Source organism: Mauremys mutica, chromosome 4 (assembly GCF_020497125.1).
Source record: "Mauremys mutica isolate MM-2020 ecotype Southern chromosome 4, ASM2049712v1, whole genome shotgun sequence".
Taxonomy (NCBI): Eukaryota; Metazoa; Chordata; order Testudines; family Geoemydidae; genus Mauremys; species Mauremys mutica.
In genome coordinates, this window is record NC_059075.1 from 92647176 (window position 1) to 92663859 (window position 16684).

The 16684-nt window shown below is 38.8% G+C and overlaps 1 protein-coding gene across 1 annotated transcript in view; it reads left to right on the forward strand.

Annotated features, from left to right (window-relative positions):
- The first annotated feature begins 254 nt into the window (after positions 1 to 254).
- HIPK3 (homeodomain interacting protein kinase 3) overlaps positions 255 to 16684 on the forward strand; it is a 162009-nt gene continuing 145579 nt past the window's right edge. Inside the window, exons 1-3 of the mRNA XM_045014289.1 lie at positions 255 to 273; positions 2957 to 3016; positions 7568 to 7649. Coding sequence (XP_044870224.1) covers positions 7628 to 7649 — 22 coding nt within the window. The 5' untranslated portion in view covers positions 255 to 273; positions 2957 to 3016; positions 7568 to 7627. The remainder of the gene's footprint in view (positions 274 to 2956; positions 3017 to 7567; positions 7650 to 16684) is intronic.

Sequence of the window (16684 nt, forward strand, 5' to 3'; positions counted from 1 at the left end):
ATAAACTCAGAAGTTATCATGGAAGGAATGGTGGTGGATTATCATAGAAGGGAATGACCAGCACAGAGAGGGATACATGGTTTGTGACAGATCACTAGGAGGTCAGCTGCTGAGTGTGGGAAGTTAGCAATGGATTGAGAAGGCTTCCGAAAATTCTGCTATGATGTCACAATATTCAGAAACAAATAAATGGATTTTACTTACATTGTACTCGAGAAGACGGGGGAAAACATAACTCAGGGTGAAAATACATATGAGCAGAAATAGTGAGAGGTAGTGCAACCTTTTGCAAAATAGCCACATTAAGATTGCAGCTGCTTGGCTCTGCAAAATTTAAAGGGTCAGGCCCACAAAGGAATGTAGGGAAGAGAAGCCTAGAGCTTCAAAGGTATTTAGGCTTTCTATTTCCATTGATTTTAATGGAAGTTAGGAGCCAAAGGCAGGGCCGGCTCCAGGGTTTTTGCCGCCCCAAGCAGCCAAAAAAAAAAAAAAAGCTGCGATCGCGGTCTGCGGCAATTCAGCAGGAGGTCCTTCGCTCCGAACGGGAGTGAGGGACCCTCCGCCGAATTGCCGCCGAATACTTGAAAGTGCCGCCCCGCTCTGGAGTTGCCGCCTCAAGCACCTGCTTGATAAGCTGGTGCCTGGAGCCGGCCCTGGCCAAAGGATCTGGGCCAGCGTTCCTAAAGGAGGGCAATCCATGTCTAACTGTCATTGCAGTAAAAATACCAATGACTGGTCAACAAACTGCCTCCCACCTTTTCCCAGTATGTGTCTCTGCCTTGGTAGAGTTCCCTGAGCTGGAGCTGAACACTTGCTGGGCTGCTGTGGTTGGGTCCCACCCAGGGCCGTCCCTAGCCATTTTGGTGCCCTAGGGGCTGGGGCGGAGTAGGGGTGAGGGGAAGAGGCGAAGGGCTGGGGCGGAGCAGGGGTGGGGGCCATGGGGAAGAGGTGGAGCAGGGGCTGGAGCATTATGCAGCTGCGCAGGGCACCAGAAAATGTGGTGCCCCAAATTCCCTGGTGCCCTATGCAGCTGCATACTTTGCATATGGGTAAGAACAGCCCTGATCACCATAATGGGCCTGTGTGCCCTTCAGCTTCCCTTGTTCTGAATGGGCTGCAGCACTGTCTCATTCCTTGGCCTCTGTGGCACACTTTTTTTTTTAAATGAAAGCATAGATTAGGTACAACAAAGTTCGCAACACTTTCCAACTTTCTCAGAGAAGTTATAAGTAGAGCTTGCTGGAAATGTTCCAAATTTCCAAAACAAAGATTTTCAAACTTTTTTTGTGGGGAACTTCAAAATTTTTACTCTCCATTCCAATTCTGGAAAGAGGAAGTTTTGAAATATTAGAATTTCCCATAAACCACAAAGTCCAAATTTTGACCAGCTCAAGTTATAATCCCTACACAGATTGTTTCTTATAACTATAAGCTTTTACACTCCGATTTGTCCTCTGTGCACCATTGAGGATTAGTGTGAAAAACAAGGTTAACTTTGTTAAGCTAAATCAATTTTGTGTTGAGTTAAACAAAAAAGGTAGAAAAATGTTCAAAAAGTGAAAACACATCCCTTTATGAAACCTCATAATCCCAAAATGGTTTATCCAATTAACCTGAAATTAAAAAAAAAATTCTACCAGGGAAGAAACTACATAAGAAATATTATGGAAAGTTAGCTTTTTCAGAGAGTCAGAGGGGAGAGTGTCAAAAATAGCCCCATAATGGAAGCTAATAATTTCAATTCTGGAATCATTCAGTGAGTGTCGATACTATAATTATATTATTATAACTACACACAGAAAATCTACAGTAAAAGAACATTACTAAGATTGCAAAAGCAAGCACTCAAAAGTTAAGAAATTCCACTCTGTGGATCTCTTTGCTAGATCAGGATCTTATGCTGAAAACATTTTTAAAACAGGGAGACAAGTACTTATATCTAGGTAACAGCTTAAATTTATGAGGCAACAGAGGAATAGTAATATTCATTCATTAACATTACAAATGTGTCTGCAAACAACTACCCTGACACTGATAAAATTATTTTTAAAGTACCAGGAACATAATTAAAAAGTACACATTTGTAAGCATTAAGTATGCATTTCCCCACTATATTTGAATTAAAACATAGTATTTTGAGGTTGCAACTGAAGTAGGAAGGTGTTAAAGTAGCTACTGCTAAACATTAACTAGAGCCAGGGGCAGCTCCAGACCCCAGCACGCCAAGCGCGTGCTTGGGGCGGCATGCCGTGGGGGGGCGCTTTACCGGTCGCCGGGAGGGCGGCAGGCGGCTCTGGTGGACCTCCCGCAGATGTGCCTGCGGAGGGTCCACTGGTCACATGACTTCAGTAGAGCATCCGCAGGCACGCCTGCGGGAGGTCCACCGGAGCCACGGGACCGGCGACCGGCACAGCGCCCCCCGCGGCATGCTGCCGTGCTTGGGGCGGCGAAATAGCTAGAGCCGCCCCTGACTAGAGCTCTTCAACATCCTCCCCTCAGCAATATGCTATTCTAATTTTAAAACCTATTAATTAGCAGATAAATCAACCTTTCACACAGTATGTAATAGATACAACTATTTCATAAAAGATGGATGAAAAAACACATGCCCTGCTGTGAAGTAGTTATTAGTTTCTAATACAGTAGATGAATTCTCTCTGTGAGTATTGAAGAAATGCAATTAAATACTCAGAATAACATTTGATAAGATTGGTAAGAGTAATTATTGGCAAAGATTTTGGTATTTTAAAAGAAAAATCTTTTATACTCTTTCTAAACGCACAAGTCAGTAGTTGTCATAATGCGAATTTGGAGAGAGTTTCATGTTTTTTGTGACCGCTAAAGGGGAAACATTGAGTCTACCCTATTAAATGCAGCTGGGATCCCAATCAGGTATTTGTAGTTGCAATTTCAGAAACCATGTATGTTTAAATTATTTTTCTTATTTCTTTTGTAGGTCTGCAGAATTACTGCCTACTGGCTGCCAACTTAGTGCTTCTGCCAACCATCTGAATGTGTATGGAACTGTTGGCATTAGTAACAGTCGTGATCAGGGCTTGAAAATCCACCCACCTACTTGTAGATGGAAGGTAGCTGTTAGGGGCCATCATTTTATACTTTGGTTAGTGAGTTTAGTTCTCAGGGTTGTGGGTGTCTGGTATATTTTTCAAGCATTTACCTATGATCAGTGTCAGAATGGAAAGTCTGTTTATGGAGAAAAAGGAGGCAACAGGTGAAATCCTGATCCCATTGAAATCAATGGCAAATCTCCCATTGATGACAGTGCAAGTTTTTACCCCCAGTGTTTTCTGCAGTGTTGCACATTTCTCTAAGGTTCTCAGTGTTTTTATTTCATCATTCAGGGAAGGAAAAAAATTAGGGATCCATAAAATACTAAATAACCCTGGAGCAAACAAACCCTGAAGCAAACTACCTTCTGGTCTTAAGGACTTGTGAGACAGTTAGGGTGCTGGTACGCTGATACCAGAATTACCTATTATGCTGACCAGTATTGTCTCATTGATTCATTCCTTGTACTCCCCCATCTGTCTTCCTGTATCCATCTCTTGTCTTATACTTAAATTGTAAGCTCTTTGGAGGCAGGGACCATCTTTTTGTACAGCACCTAGCACCATAGAGTCCTTGTCTATGACTGGGATCTCTAGGTGCTATGCTTATACAAATAAATAATAATAAACATATAATTAATATTGCTGGATTATTTATATTGTGAACAGCTATCTACTAACCCCCTTTTGTAGACAGATAATGTTACTGTCTCATCTCAGAAAGTAAGAGACTTGAGTTATCATAGGATCATAGAAATGTAGGGCTGGAATGCACCTTGAGAGGTCATCTAGTTCAGCCCCCTATGGTGACGTGGGCCCAAGTATATTTAGACCCTCCCTAAAAGGTGTTTGTCTAACCTGTTCTTAAAAACCTCAAGTGACAAAAATTCCAGAATCTCCCGTGGAAGCCTATTCCAGTTTAGTTAGAAAGTTTTTTCCAATATCTAACCTAAATCTCCCTTGCTGCAGATTAAGTCGATTACCACTTGTCCTACCTTCAGTGGACATGGAGAAAAATTGATCATTGTCCTCTTTGTAGCAACCCTTAACATATTTGAAGACTGTTGTCAGTCCCCAGCACCATCTTTTCTCAGGAGGAAACATGTCCAGTTTTTTTAACCTTTCCTCAAAGGTCAGGTTTTCTAAACCTTTTATCATTTTTGTTGCTCTCCTCTGGACTCTCTCTAATTTGTCCACTTCTTTCCTGAAGTGTAGCCCCCAGAAATGGACAAAGTACTCCATCTGAGGCCTCACCAGTAACAAGTAGAGCAGGACAATTGCCTCCCAGGTCTTACATACAACACACCTGTTAATACACCCTGGAATGATATTAGTCTTTTTTTTTCTTTCCAAGTGCACCATTTTGTTGACTCTCATTCAATTTGTGATCCACTAAAACCTTCAGATCCTTTTAATCTAGCCAGTTATTCATCATTTTGTAGTTAAACATTTGATTTTTTTCTTCCTAAGTGTAGTACTTTGCACTTGTCTTTATTGAATTTCATCATGTTGATTTCAGCCCAATTCTCCAATTGTCAAGGGTTGCTCTGAATTCTAATCCTGTCCTCCAAAGTGTTTACAATCCTGCCCAATTTGGTGTCATCTGCAGATTTTATAAGCATGCTCTCCACTCCATTATCCAAGTCATTAATGAAAATATTGAATATTTTCCTAGAACAGACCTTTGTGAGGTTCTCTCAGTTTAACTGAAAATTATTGATAACTACTCTGAGTAGGGTCTCTGAACCAGTTTTTCACCCACCTTATAGTTATTTCATCTAGCCCACATTTCCCTAGTTTGCTTATGGGAATGTTATGTGGGACTATGTGAAAAGCCTTATTAAAATCAAGATACAAGTTATACCTGAACTTGGCTCAAACCACATCACTGTTAATCCACTGGCTCATTCTCAAATCTATAGTTAATGGATAATAACGTTGTTAAAGATAACAGTAATCCTTGTTGCATCATTAAAAACCTATCAGGAAACAGGATGTCTAGAGGGATTGTATGAAAAGTGTAAAGAGAAGAGGAGAAATGGCAAATAAGAAAAAGGATTCCCTGGTCACATATTGGGCACATTCACAATTCTCTGCTGTATGTAGAATTATGTGTGCATTGCTCATAGCTGTTGCCATGGAAACTGCTGAAAACTGACCCATTGTATCAATGTGGTACATCTGTAGTATGGGGAAACCTTCAGTACTTTCAGATGCAAATCTCCCATTGAGGCCACTATCCAAGTGATGTTTCCACTTACTAACTAAATTCAGTAAAGCCTCCTCACAAGACCCTGCCTTTTAAAAAAATGTGTTGCATCAATTTTTAATATATTCATGTAACATATAAAACAAACTAATAAAGTCAATACTAAAAGCTTATGTACATGTATACCAAATATTTGTAATGCTCCAAAACAAATTAAATAATAGTTTAAAATCTTCAAGCAGGTGATTCAACATTACTTTAAATGTATAAGAAGCAATAGATTGGAAAGTCCACAACTATTGTGTTAATAATGTTTTCTCTCCTATCCAAATGCGTGTGCGGGGAAGACCCAGGGATTTGAAGCTGTTCTCTGAAACTACTCCTTTGAGTTACTTAAGACATTCCAATGTATTTTACTTACATGGCTGTTAATATATCATGTCTTCTTTTGACCTCTTCTCTCTTGATATCATACATAACCTTTTCCATCAGACAACAGGGGCATTTTGAAGAAATATCCAGACGTGTAAAATGCTATTTTATGAGAAATGGTATACATGTTGTGAAGGACCTAGTGTAATGTTAAATACAGTGTTTAACATTTGTGAAATTGTACTGAATGCCAAAGCAGCTTAATGTTCCAGGCCTTTGACTCTTGGATGTGTATTTTTGTTACTGATTTAGAATCTGGTTTAGAGAGAAATCTGTAAATCTGAAAGTGCATGTTTTTATTTAAGTTGGTAAAAGATAAAATTAGTTTTCAATTACTGAGTGGCAGTCCATGTTTTTTCCCCCTCTTAGTCCAGGAGAGCTACATTATTTTTGTAATAGCTTACATTGTTGTATTATTATGGAAGCAATCTTTTTTGAGGAGAGAACTGTAATTGGTCTGATGTCTAAGCATAAATATTTGAAGGTCAATTTGGCAACATTTGTGGCTTTAAATAGTATCTTTGCAATAATCCCAATTTTTCTGTTTGTTTGTTTGTTTTTTTCAAAACCAGTACTCTATATCACATGAAACTGAAGATAATTTTACGGGGCTGCTCTTGTGCTTCTGTTTCCTGATGTTAATTTTCCAGTTGTTTCCCATCCCCTCTCAAAAGAAGCAGCAGTAGAACGATTTGATTGGTATTGTGGAGTGTGGAGAGAGATCATCAAAGTTGTTGCATGTACAATTTAAATAAAATCCCACTATAGCCTCTTACATAGCCTTCACTGTTGTATCCAATGTATCCATGTTAGATAATACATTCATTTCTTCACCTATTGTAACCTATTCTCATTTATTTTAGCATTGAGCATCAAGTAACATCAAACTAAATGGTTACTTATGAATACAAGTTTGCCATTTTCCTTTTCACTGCTGCTTTGCTATCTTGTGTTAGAGTCAAACACCACATACTGTACATACGATGTGGCACACACTTTATAAATGCCAGATAGCAAGCACTAATTATATCAAAGTATAAAAAAGAAAGGCACCCAACCATATTTCCTGACTCTGCCATAAAAATTTGGATCGTGTTACACAGATATAACATTGCTTTCACAGATACCACTAAATGGTGGTTTTGTGATCTTCTAATATATTTTAAAAATTAGTTGTTTAGTCCAGAAAGTGTTTCTGTACATCTAAATCTATGTAAAAAAAAAAAGAGCTAAGCGGTTACGTGTTACTATTAACAGGATGTAAAAAATTATCAGCAACTTCAAAAATACTACTTAAATTAATTCTTCCCCAAAAGTAGTGAAATCCCTCTACACTTTATAAACCTAAAATATTAGGGAAAAAATCAGTTAGCCAAGGAAGAAATGTAATCCTAGCTTCCCCTCCATTGTTTAAAGGGATATTGCATAGAGGTTAAAGAATTTTGTGGACTGTCATGACAATCTGCTGCTATTGTTCTTGTGATGTGATACTTTTTGCCAAATGTCTCATTACTAAGAGTGGACATGGTGTATTTCACTCTGTCAAAACAATTCATTAAACTGCTGTTGAACATCACGTTTCCCCTTGGAATGGAATCAGACTCTTGTTGGTTTGGAACATGAACATTATTAACAAAACATAAACACAAGCCCATTCTGTGAATCTTGTCTGGTATCTTGTAACATATTGGAAAAATGTATTTTAAAAACATTTTTAACTCAGAATAAACAAGAATTGAGAGGAAAATATGCTCGTTATTATAAATAGAAATGTTTTTCTTTTAAGCATTTGCAAGTCAGTCTTCTGGCTTCATAACTTGTGTGATTAAATCTTTCCTGTTTTTGCTTCTGCCAAAAGGAGAGTCTACCGAATTGTAATGGGAAGCCCTAGCAGTTTTCTTTAACTAATATTTCATTAATGACATCTCATTGGAAAAAAGGTGGGTGACTTTGAGGTAGCTTTTACGTAGCCTTTCAAAATTATAAAAACAAGTCAATACATACAATAGTGTTATGTAATATATAGTAATATATTCTACCACTAGTAAAGAGTTCAGCATCTTGGGAACATCAAGTACATTAGAAAACTTGTTGTAAGTAGTCTCAAACAGAACTGCTGAACAAGAAGGGCCTGTGTCAACACAGCAAAATTTACTGTCAGGGCCCTAACATATTATAGCAGAGTTTTTTTGTGTGTGGGAATGGTATTGAACTATTGTAATCATGTTATAGCACCAGATCCTCAGTTACTCTCAGGGCATACATTAGGAGGGAAAGGGACATGAGCGTTTTCTCAATCCAATGGGAGGTTTGGGATTGGTTCAGCCCCTGGCAGAAGTTAACCTCAGAAGTAATCTAACTTGTCCCAGGAGCAAAGGCCTTGTATCACTGGAACACAGAATGCTCTGGCTGTTTGGTGGGGCGGGAGCAGATTGTTTAGAGCTGGCTAGACTGTCTTTATATCACCCAGAGATTCACCACCATGGGGGAATCCTTCAACTGCCCCTTTTGGATTTGCTTCCTTGTCTATACAAGTAAAGGCAATAACAGTTTGGCATGCCCCAAATATGTTGTAAAATGGATCACACCCTTTCATATTAAAAATACGGGGCCTCAACATGGAAAACTTTGCTGTGCAGACAGATCCAAATGCTAAGATTCACATGATAATGAGGGGACTGATGATAAAGTAAAAAGGTCAGAATAAAAGAAAAAGGAACAGAGAATATTAGACCAGATGCCATTTCCTGTTCCTAAAATGTTCTGAGGTAAGAAAGTATATATTTCCCCATTCTCAAATGTATCCATAGAGATAGGTTCACAGAGATGTTACAGATTTTGGTTTGCAATGTATCAATTTAGCCCCATTTTCCCTCCAAAATAAATTTACATGACTTATGTGCCCGGAATACTCACTATTCTAGTATCTATTCTAATGCTGTAATGTGCTTACATTGTAAAACCAGTTACCAAGGGGCACTGAAGAGTGACTCATACCCACTGAAGATTAAGTGCCTTACATCACTGTTTTGCTACCAGACCAACAGGTTACAAGATTTGCCCAAACTAGGACTCCCACAGGACAGTGCTTCCTAAGGACCTGATTCCCTTTTACTTCAGTGGACTTTGGATCAGCCCTAAGAGCCCACTCTTAGAAACTGTTACTCAAATGAGTAGTTTCATTGAAGTCAGTGAAACTACTCACTAGTAGTCAGGACTACTCACTAAAAACTACTCACGTGAATAACATTTTACATGATCAGGCTCTAACTGAAAAATTTGACTGGCCTATGCCAGCTACTTTAATGACATTCACATTCAGGAACAATACATTTAGGAAAGTGAGGTCAGTTGGAACAGTTGTGGTGTTCACCTGTCTCCTTGTCTGGATCTTGCTATGGGTCAGTAACTAAAAAAAGAATGTGATCAGTCAATGAGTAAAAAAAAGAGGGTCAGTAATATTACTGGAGAGCACTCCTATTTATAGTCATGTTTTGTGTGACATGCAGAAGACACTTCCAGATAGCATTAATTACAATTATTTCTATAAAAAATAATTGCAAAAGCAACAATGATGTTATACTAAAATTTCTTTACATTTTATTTAATCATTCAGTTTTCTCTCCTGCTTAGAAAAAAGTCTCATGTACTTTTCTAGTTTGCTTTTTGAGGTAAAAATATTTTCATCCAACTTTGTAATATTTCTCAGAGTTGATTTTCTTACCGATTATTTTTAAACAACAAACTCCATACTTCATAGAATCATAGAATATCAGGATTGGAAGGGACCTCAGGAGGTTATCTAGTCCAACCCCCTGCTCAAAGCAGGCCCAATCCCCAGACAGATTTTTGCCTCAGATCCCTAAATGGCCCCCTCAAGGATTGAACTCACAGCCCTCCCTGGGTTTAGTAGACAATGCTCAAACCACTAGTTAGTGTGTAAAACAAAGTCCCATCTTTCATAGTAGGTAAATAGCTGTATTTTTTGTTTTTTAAAGTGGCAATATGGTCTATAGAACCTGAGTTCTAATCCTGCCTATCTCATTGCACAGCCTTGGGTTACTTCTCCTTTCTATCTCTGTTTCTCCATATACAAAATGGGCATAATTCCTGTTTACCTACATCACAGCTGTGTTGTAAGACTGTGTGTCTGTACAGTACTCTGAAGTTGCAAAATACTGTACAAGTGCTGAGTAGTAGTAGTATTTAAATTTGTTCTTATCTGAGGTGCTTTCTAATTTTTTTCTTGCATTAATTTTTTAATTGTTTTGAGTTAGTTGAATGCTCATGAAAGGTATGACTTATCTTTTCTGTACTTTTTTCTACTAAAGAAATAACAGTGTAGGCTTTTCCACATTGTCCCATCAATGAGCCTCCGTTCTGTTCTGGAGGCACCACTGTCAGGGTGATAGTGTAGTTCAAGCTCCATTACTTTGTCCTTATTCTCTTTGCTTTAACTACCAGAAAAGTAGACTTTAGTGCCAACTGTGATGGCTTTATTGTAATGTGAACACAGTAGGTGTGACATTATCTAATTAAAATATGACCATGCAAATAATTGTTGCTACTGTTATATAATTGCAACAAATCTTATACAAATGTGACATGTGCCCTGAAAAGGCTAAGCATTCTGCAGGATAAATGATCCAGATTCAATCTTTAGAGACATGTTAGAAAAGTATGTGAATGGTAATTAGGGCCATTCCATGGTAGATAGGCTAGAACTTTGAAATGCAAACCTATGTTGTTAGAAATTAAAGGGGATACTAATTGTATGTGTGTATTCATATCTTGTTAAATGTTAGCCATGTAAACAGACAGTTCCTGTCTGTCACTATAGCTATTGATTCAAAGATCAAAAGGGAATATTAACATGTAGATGAATCTTAGGTGAAATAATGTCATTGTCTATATGTCTCTTTAAAGTTTGTGATAGACTGCCTAATGGATAAACTGCCTTATGATAATTTGTGTAGCTAATTACTGGTGATGCTTAGGAAATACGTCTACTTCAAAATCCCCGTAATTGCCTATTGTTCGCCTAAGGACTCTGATTTGTCAAAGAAGGCCTGGAGCTGTATAAAAGACCCTTGGGTCCTGATCTTTTTTATCTCAGATCTGCTTGATGCTTCATGCATGGGAAGCTTAAGTTATAAAGCTGAGATCTCCACTCTTGACTGGATCTCCCAGAATATGAACTTTGGACTATAACCTATGGACTATTTCTAAAAGAACTCTTTGCAACTACAAAGTGCAGCGTCTCTACTATTAATCTAATCTCAAAAACTGTACTTATGTCTGTATGTAGACTGATCTTTTATCCAATACACACTCTCTCTCTCTCTTCTCTTTTTTAATAAATTTAGTTTAATTAATATGAATTGGCATAAGCATGTATTTGGGTAAGATCTGGAATATTCATTAACCTGGGAGGTAATGTGTCCGATTCTTTGGGATTGGTAGAACTTTCTTATATGATGAATAAGATTTTCAGTAATCCTCATAATATTTGACTTGGGTGTCTGGGGGGAGGCCTAAGGCTGGCTTACTTTAAGGGAACTGTGTTGTTGGCTTTTGGGTAACCAGTGAGGTATTATAGAAGCTGTTTTGTGCTGGTTTGGTAAATCTAAGTATTGGAATATCCACCAGCTTTGGGGAATTGTCTGCCCCATTCTTTGCAGTTCACCCTAACTGAGTGACATCAGTTGGCTCCCCTGGGACTCTGGTCACAGTAGGAAACGGACTATTTTTGTTCAAAATGTTATTTGAGTGTTTTATGCTGTGGTGTCATAGCTGTTGGTCCCAGAATATTAGATAAGATAGGTAAGGTAATATCTTTTATTGGACCAACTTCTGTTGGTGAGAGAGACAATGTTTTGTCATCCTCATTTATTTTTTTACTAAAACATTTTTGTCTGCATTGTTTAGCAGAGTAAAAATAATAAAAAGGAATGGTAATACTTAGGAAGTCTTTCTATCTGCTCCTTATGGCCCTCATTACCATAGTATCAGAATGCCTCACAAATATTTATGGGTTTAGCTTCACAACACCAGTGTAAGGTAGGTAAGTGTTCTCTCGTGTACAGTTGGGCAACAGACATAGATTAAGGGCCTGATGCAGGGTTCACTGACCTCAATGGGCTCTGGATCCTAAAAATCTAGATACATAGATACCACAAAAAGGCTTTAAACAAAAAAGTTTAAAGTAGCAAGTTACAAAATTAGATAATCAGTTTATACTTGGTCAAGTCAAAGCATTTAAGCAGCTCTAAATAATTCTGGGTCACTGTGAGTGGCCTGCTATTTTCAACAGCCCCAATGTATGTGTGCTCAAATCAAATAAAAAACAATTTAAAAAACACAGTAAAAAACAAAACATGCGAAGTCAGTACTCACTGCTGTGATATTAACACAAGATACAGATGCATAGAAATAAAATTTCTACAATATTCCAGTGTGAAATATGCTGTAACATTTGGCAAGGTGCCAATCATCTATTTGAAATGTAGATGTCCCACTGGGCATTTTCAACGACTCTGGTCCTCAACAATTAAAAGAATAGGGATATTGAAAAGGCAAATGTCTAAGAAATACTCATCTGAGGAAATTATTTTTGTAGTGATTGTTTTTGTAATACAAAAGGAATCTTTGACATCAATGCTTAACACTTAATTCAAGTTCCTCTCATTTTCTGCATGCTTTCTGTTGCTTGATAGACAACTATGACAAAAACATTATAGACTACAATTGTGTTGTCTTTCCATAATGCTGTTTTTGAAAACAAGGAAACATTAGTAATTCCCAGTACATTTCCTTTCCAATAGATAAACACCACCCTATGAGATCTTCAAGGTTATTTTCTGATATACTGTTTATTTACCAACCTTCCTAGCAAGTGTCTCCAGTGTAGACACTACAGTAATGGGACGTACTAATGTATGCAGCCTTGTATTTTCCAAATAACTTTAATGCTAAGATACCTTAAGAAAATAAATTATGTAATTTCTTAATTAAGAATGCACAGTGCTTTGAGTTTGAAAGTAGTTTTCCCTATGTGCATAGCAACAGAATGTATGCACCTAGAATTTTGGATGTGTATGGAAAATGAATCTGCAATGGAGAGCACTTTGAAGTAAGTTTAGTAGGGCCCAACTCATAATGCAACCTTACGCCCGCTTTACTTGCACTTACTGGTGGCTGTTCAATGTAATGGAATGCTATTTCTGCAAGTTTTGAGCATGACTGATTTTAGTTGTCTCTGTGGTGCAGAATAAAGGTTGTAGTTATCTGAGAATGATTGTGGTTTACTTTGCAAGTGCAACCTTAGTTTAAAATGTCCTGCTTTTCTATTTATTTGTTTTACCATTCCTGAATGGTACAGTAATATACAGTCAATACACTGATGTGTGTGCAACCTCAATTTCAGCATAATGAAGGGAGGGATTTTCAAAAGTTATTACCATTGGCCCAACTCAGCAACCTTTGAAGTTAAATTTCAGCAGGAATTAGGCCCTTATAAAACTTAATTCAAAGTGCACACCATTGCAGATTAACTTTCCATACTTTAATTCAGACTTTCCATACTTTAAGGCAGAGTTAGGCCAGTGCTAAGCACTTCTGAAAATCTCACGAAGTCTTGTTCATAGGAATTTCTTTATTTAAATATACTAAGGCATCTACCATAACTCTAAATACCTGTAACAATTCTGAAAGCACAAGAGGATACATATCCTAGACACAAAATACTTTAGCCCATGTAACCGCACAGTAAACCACTATAACAATTAATTAAAATCCGACCATAAATAATCCCCTGTAACAATCACTCCAAGTCTCTCAACCTACTTCTCTTAGGGAAGCCCCAAACAGATAAACCTTGAAAAAAGCACTGAGCTTAATGCTTCAGCTTCCCAATAACACTCAAGAGAACTCTCAGGAGGCCTGTGTCTTGAATTTATGTTCAGCTGTCCCAAGTATGATGAAATTTGCACTGTACACAAGGAGGCCTTTAGTCATAACACAGCATATACTTTACACGATAAAGTTAAAAAAAAACAATTGAAGGAGTATTGCATATACTTTACACAATAAATGTTTTTAAAAAAACTATTGAAGAAGGTTTCAGAGGGACTTGACAGATTACTTACTCATGATTATACTGTTGTAGTTTGAGTGTCAATCTGGCATGATCTAATTAACAAAAAACTGGAACAACATAAGGACAACATTGAAAAACAATGCAGAGAAGCTTTGGAAACTTTCCATTACTTAGCCAAAATGACTGATCCAAAATTCAAAGGTAAGCCCAGAGCTTTATAGTCCTGAGTTCCTTCCTTCTCTTCTAGTTTTTAAAATCCAGATTTTGACTCCAAATCTGTTTATGTAGGAGGTCATGTCACAATGTGTGGCATCAAAATGGTGGAAAACTGAGGTTAAAAAAAAATCATTGAACTCAGGATAGCTGAACTCAGAATACTATAAATTTTTAGAAGATCTGCACTCAGCCAATTCAGCTTCAATCAAGCTTTAGCACATTCACACTGAGTTGGTCAAAAAGTTTTAATAAATCAGGTGCTCAAAAAGTAAGTAAATTAGTAAAAATGTGTCAGTATTTAAGGGCAGATTCAAAAGCCTATGTAGTTAATATGTGGGAGCTTGGCTTTGCATTCTTGTGTTTTTTTATCTACAGCTTACAAGTTCTTTATTATCAACAACAGGTATACCTTTCTGAGAAATAAATATGCATGAGGGTGTTGCAAATAAAATGGAATGTGTTGTGGGGAGAAGACAAGAGTAAAAGGATATGCATGTTTGCATAGACTGGCTACGTGTATAGATTGCAGGTTACATTAAATGAAAAAAGGGAACATAAGTATGTAAAACTCAGTTACTTGCTCTAATCCAAGATTTACCTTGGGGTTGGCTGTTATTTGGAGGAACAGTGGCCCCTTCTTACTGCCTCTTTGCCCTGTGTGGGCTGAGTGTTACCACCAGAGTCAAGAATCCAATTTGCAGCAGTTGGCTAGTCCTGCAACCAGCAACTGATATTTTCAAGGTAATTGTGGTATGAGGGATAAAATGCCCCCCTGCATGCATTCCTGTGATTGTGTCAGGAACTGTGGGAGCAAGGAAAAAATGCTGCTATTGTCATGTGGGAAAAATATTGCTTTGCTTTCTCCTGTGAATATTTTGGTGATGTTACTTTAACAGCGGGATCAGTAGGTTCTTCTAGTGCTGGTCCCTATGTATATTCCACAGTGTCTTATGCATGCATTCCATGTGTCTGACATCGAACTAGCAAGAGTAGTGTTGGGATGGTAGCATGGGTAGTGGAGACATGGCTTAGCTGACTATGTACCTGCCTGAACCTGAACCCTGTAGCTAGTAGTGTAGACACAGCATAAAAGACTCAACAGCAACCTTCCTGTTCCTTGGGTATATATATATATATATAGGTTGAAATATCACAAGCAGTCCCAAATGTTTACAACGGTATTCTCAGTAGAAGCAGCATGTGTCTGTTGCAACAGCTCGATAGTCTTTCCTTACACAGACAACTGATCCTTGATAGGCAAGTTCTGGTTGAAAGTTCTGACATCAACTTAATCTCTGCTGAGTCTTCCGGCATCACTGGGGATTTGTGTGAATTTAGAAAAGTCTATCTTGTCTGCAACACAAACTATAGAATTCATCAGAACAACTTTGGACTCTATCAGGGAAAAAGCTTATCTTCCCTTAGACAGATTCCAGTCAATGAACAATTTAATCAACCAAAAAGAGTCCACAGACATCAGTTTGTTTCTGCCTTATCCTCTTGGGTCACATAGGGCATGTCTACACGATGAAATTAGGTCGATTTAATAGAGGTCGATGTTTTAGAAATCGATTTGATACAGTCAATTGTGTGTGTCCCCACTAAGCGCATAAAGTTGGTGGTGTACGTCCCCAGTACCGAGGCTAGCGTCGACTTTCAGAGCATTGCACTGTGGTAGCTATCCACAGTTCCCGCAGTCTCCACCACCCATTGGAATTCTGGGTTGAGCTCCCAATGCCTGATGGGGCAAAAACATTGTTGCGAGTGGTTCTGGGTACATGTCATCAGGCCCCCCCTCCCTCTGTGAAAGCAACAGCAAAAAATTGTTTCTCGCCTTTTTTCCCGGGTTACCCGTGCAGACAATATACCACTGCAAGCATGGAGCCCGCTCAGCTCACTGTCACCATATGTCTCCTGGGTGCTGCTGGCATATGCGGTACTGCAGTGCTACACAGCAGCATCCCCTTGCCTTGCCTTGCGGATGGCAGACGGTGCAATACGGCTGCTAGCTGTCATCATTGTCCTGTGGGTGCTCCTGGCCTACCTCAGTTAGGTTGGTCGGGGGTGCCTGGGCAGACACGGGTGCTCCTGGCCAGCCTCGGTGAGGTTGGTCGGGGGCGCCTGGACAAAAATGGGAATGACTCCAGGTCATTCTCTTCTTTAAGTTTCATCTAATGGAGATTCAGTCCTGCCTGGAATATCATGCCAGCTGGAGGCTGCTCTCCCAGTCGGCAGCACTGCGCGGTCACACCTACCCCAGCCTAGCCCTTGCTCCCATGGCTCATGAAGCCTGGACAGTAGTAAGAAGCAGTTCAACTATAGGCTGAGCAAGTGCATAATGGTGGTAGAATGTGCCTTTGGATGTTTAAAAGCTCGCTGGCGCAGTTTACTGACTCGGTTAGACCTCAGCCAAACCAATATTCCCATTGTTATTACTGCTTGCTGTGTGCTCCACAATATCTGTGAGAGTAAGGGGGAGACATTTATGGCAGGGTGGGAGGTTGAGGCAAATCACCTGGCCACTGATTACAGGCAGCCAGACACCAGGGCAGTTAGAAGAGCACAGCAGGGCGCGCTGTGCATAAGAGAAGCTTTGAAAACCAGTTTAATGACTGGCCAGGCTACGGTGTGAAAGTTCTGTTTGTTTCTCCTTGATGAAAA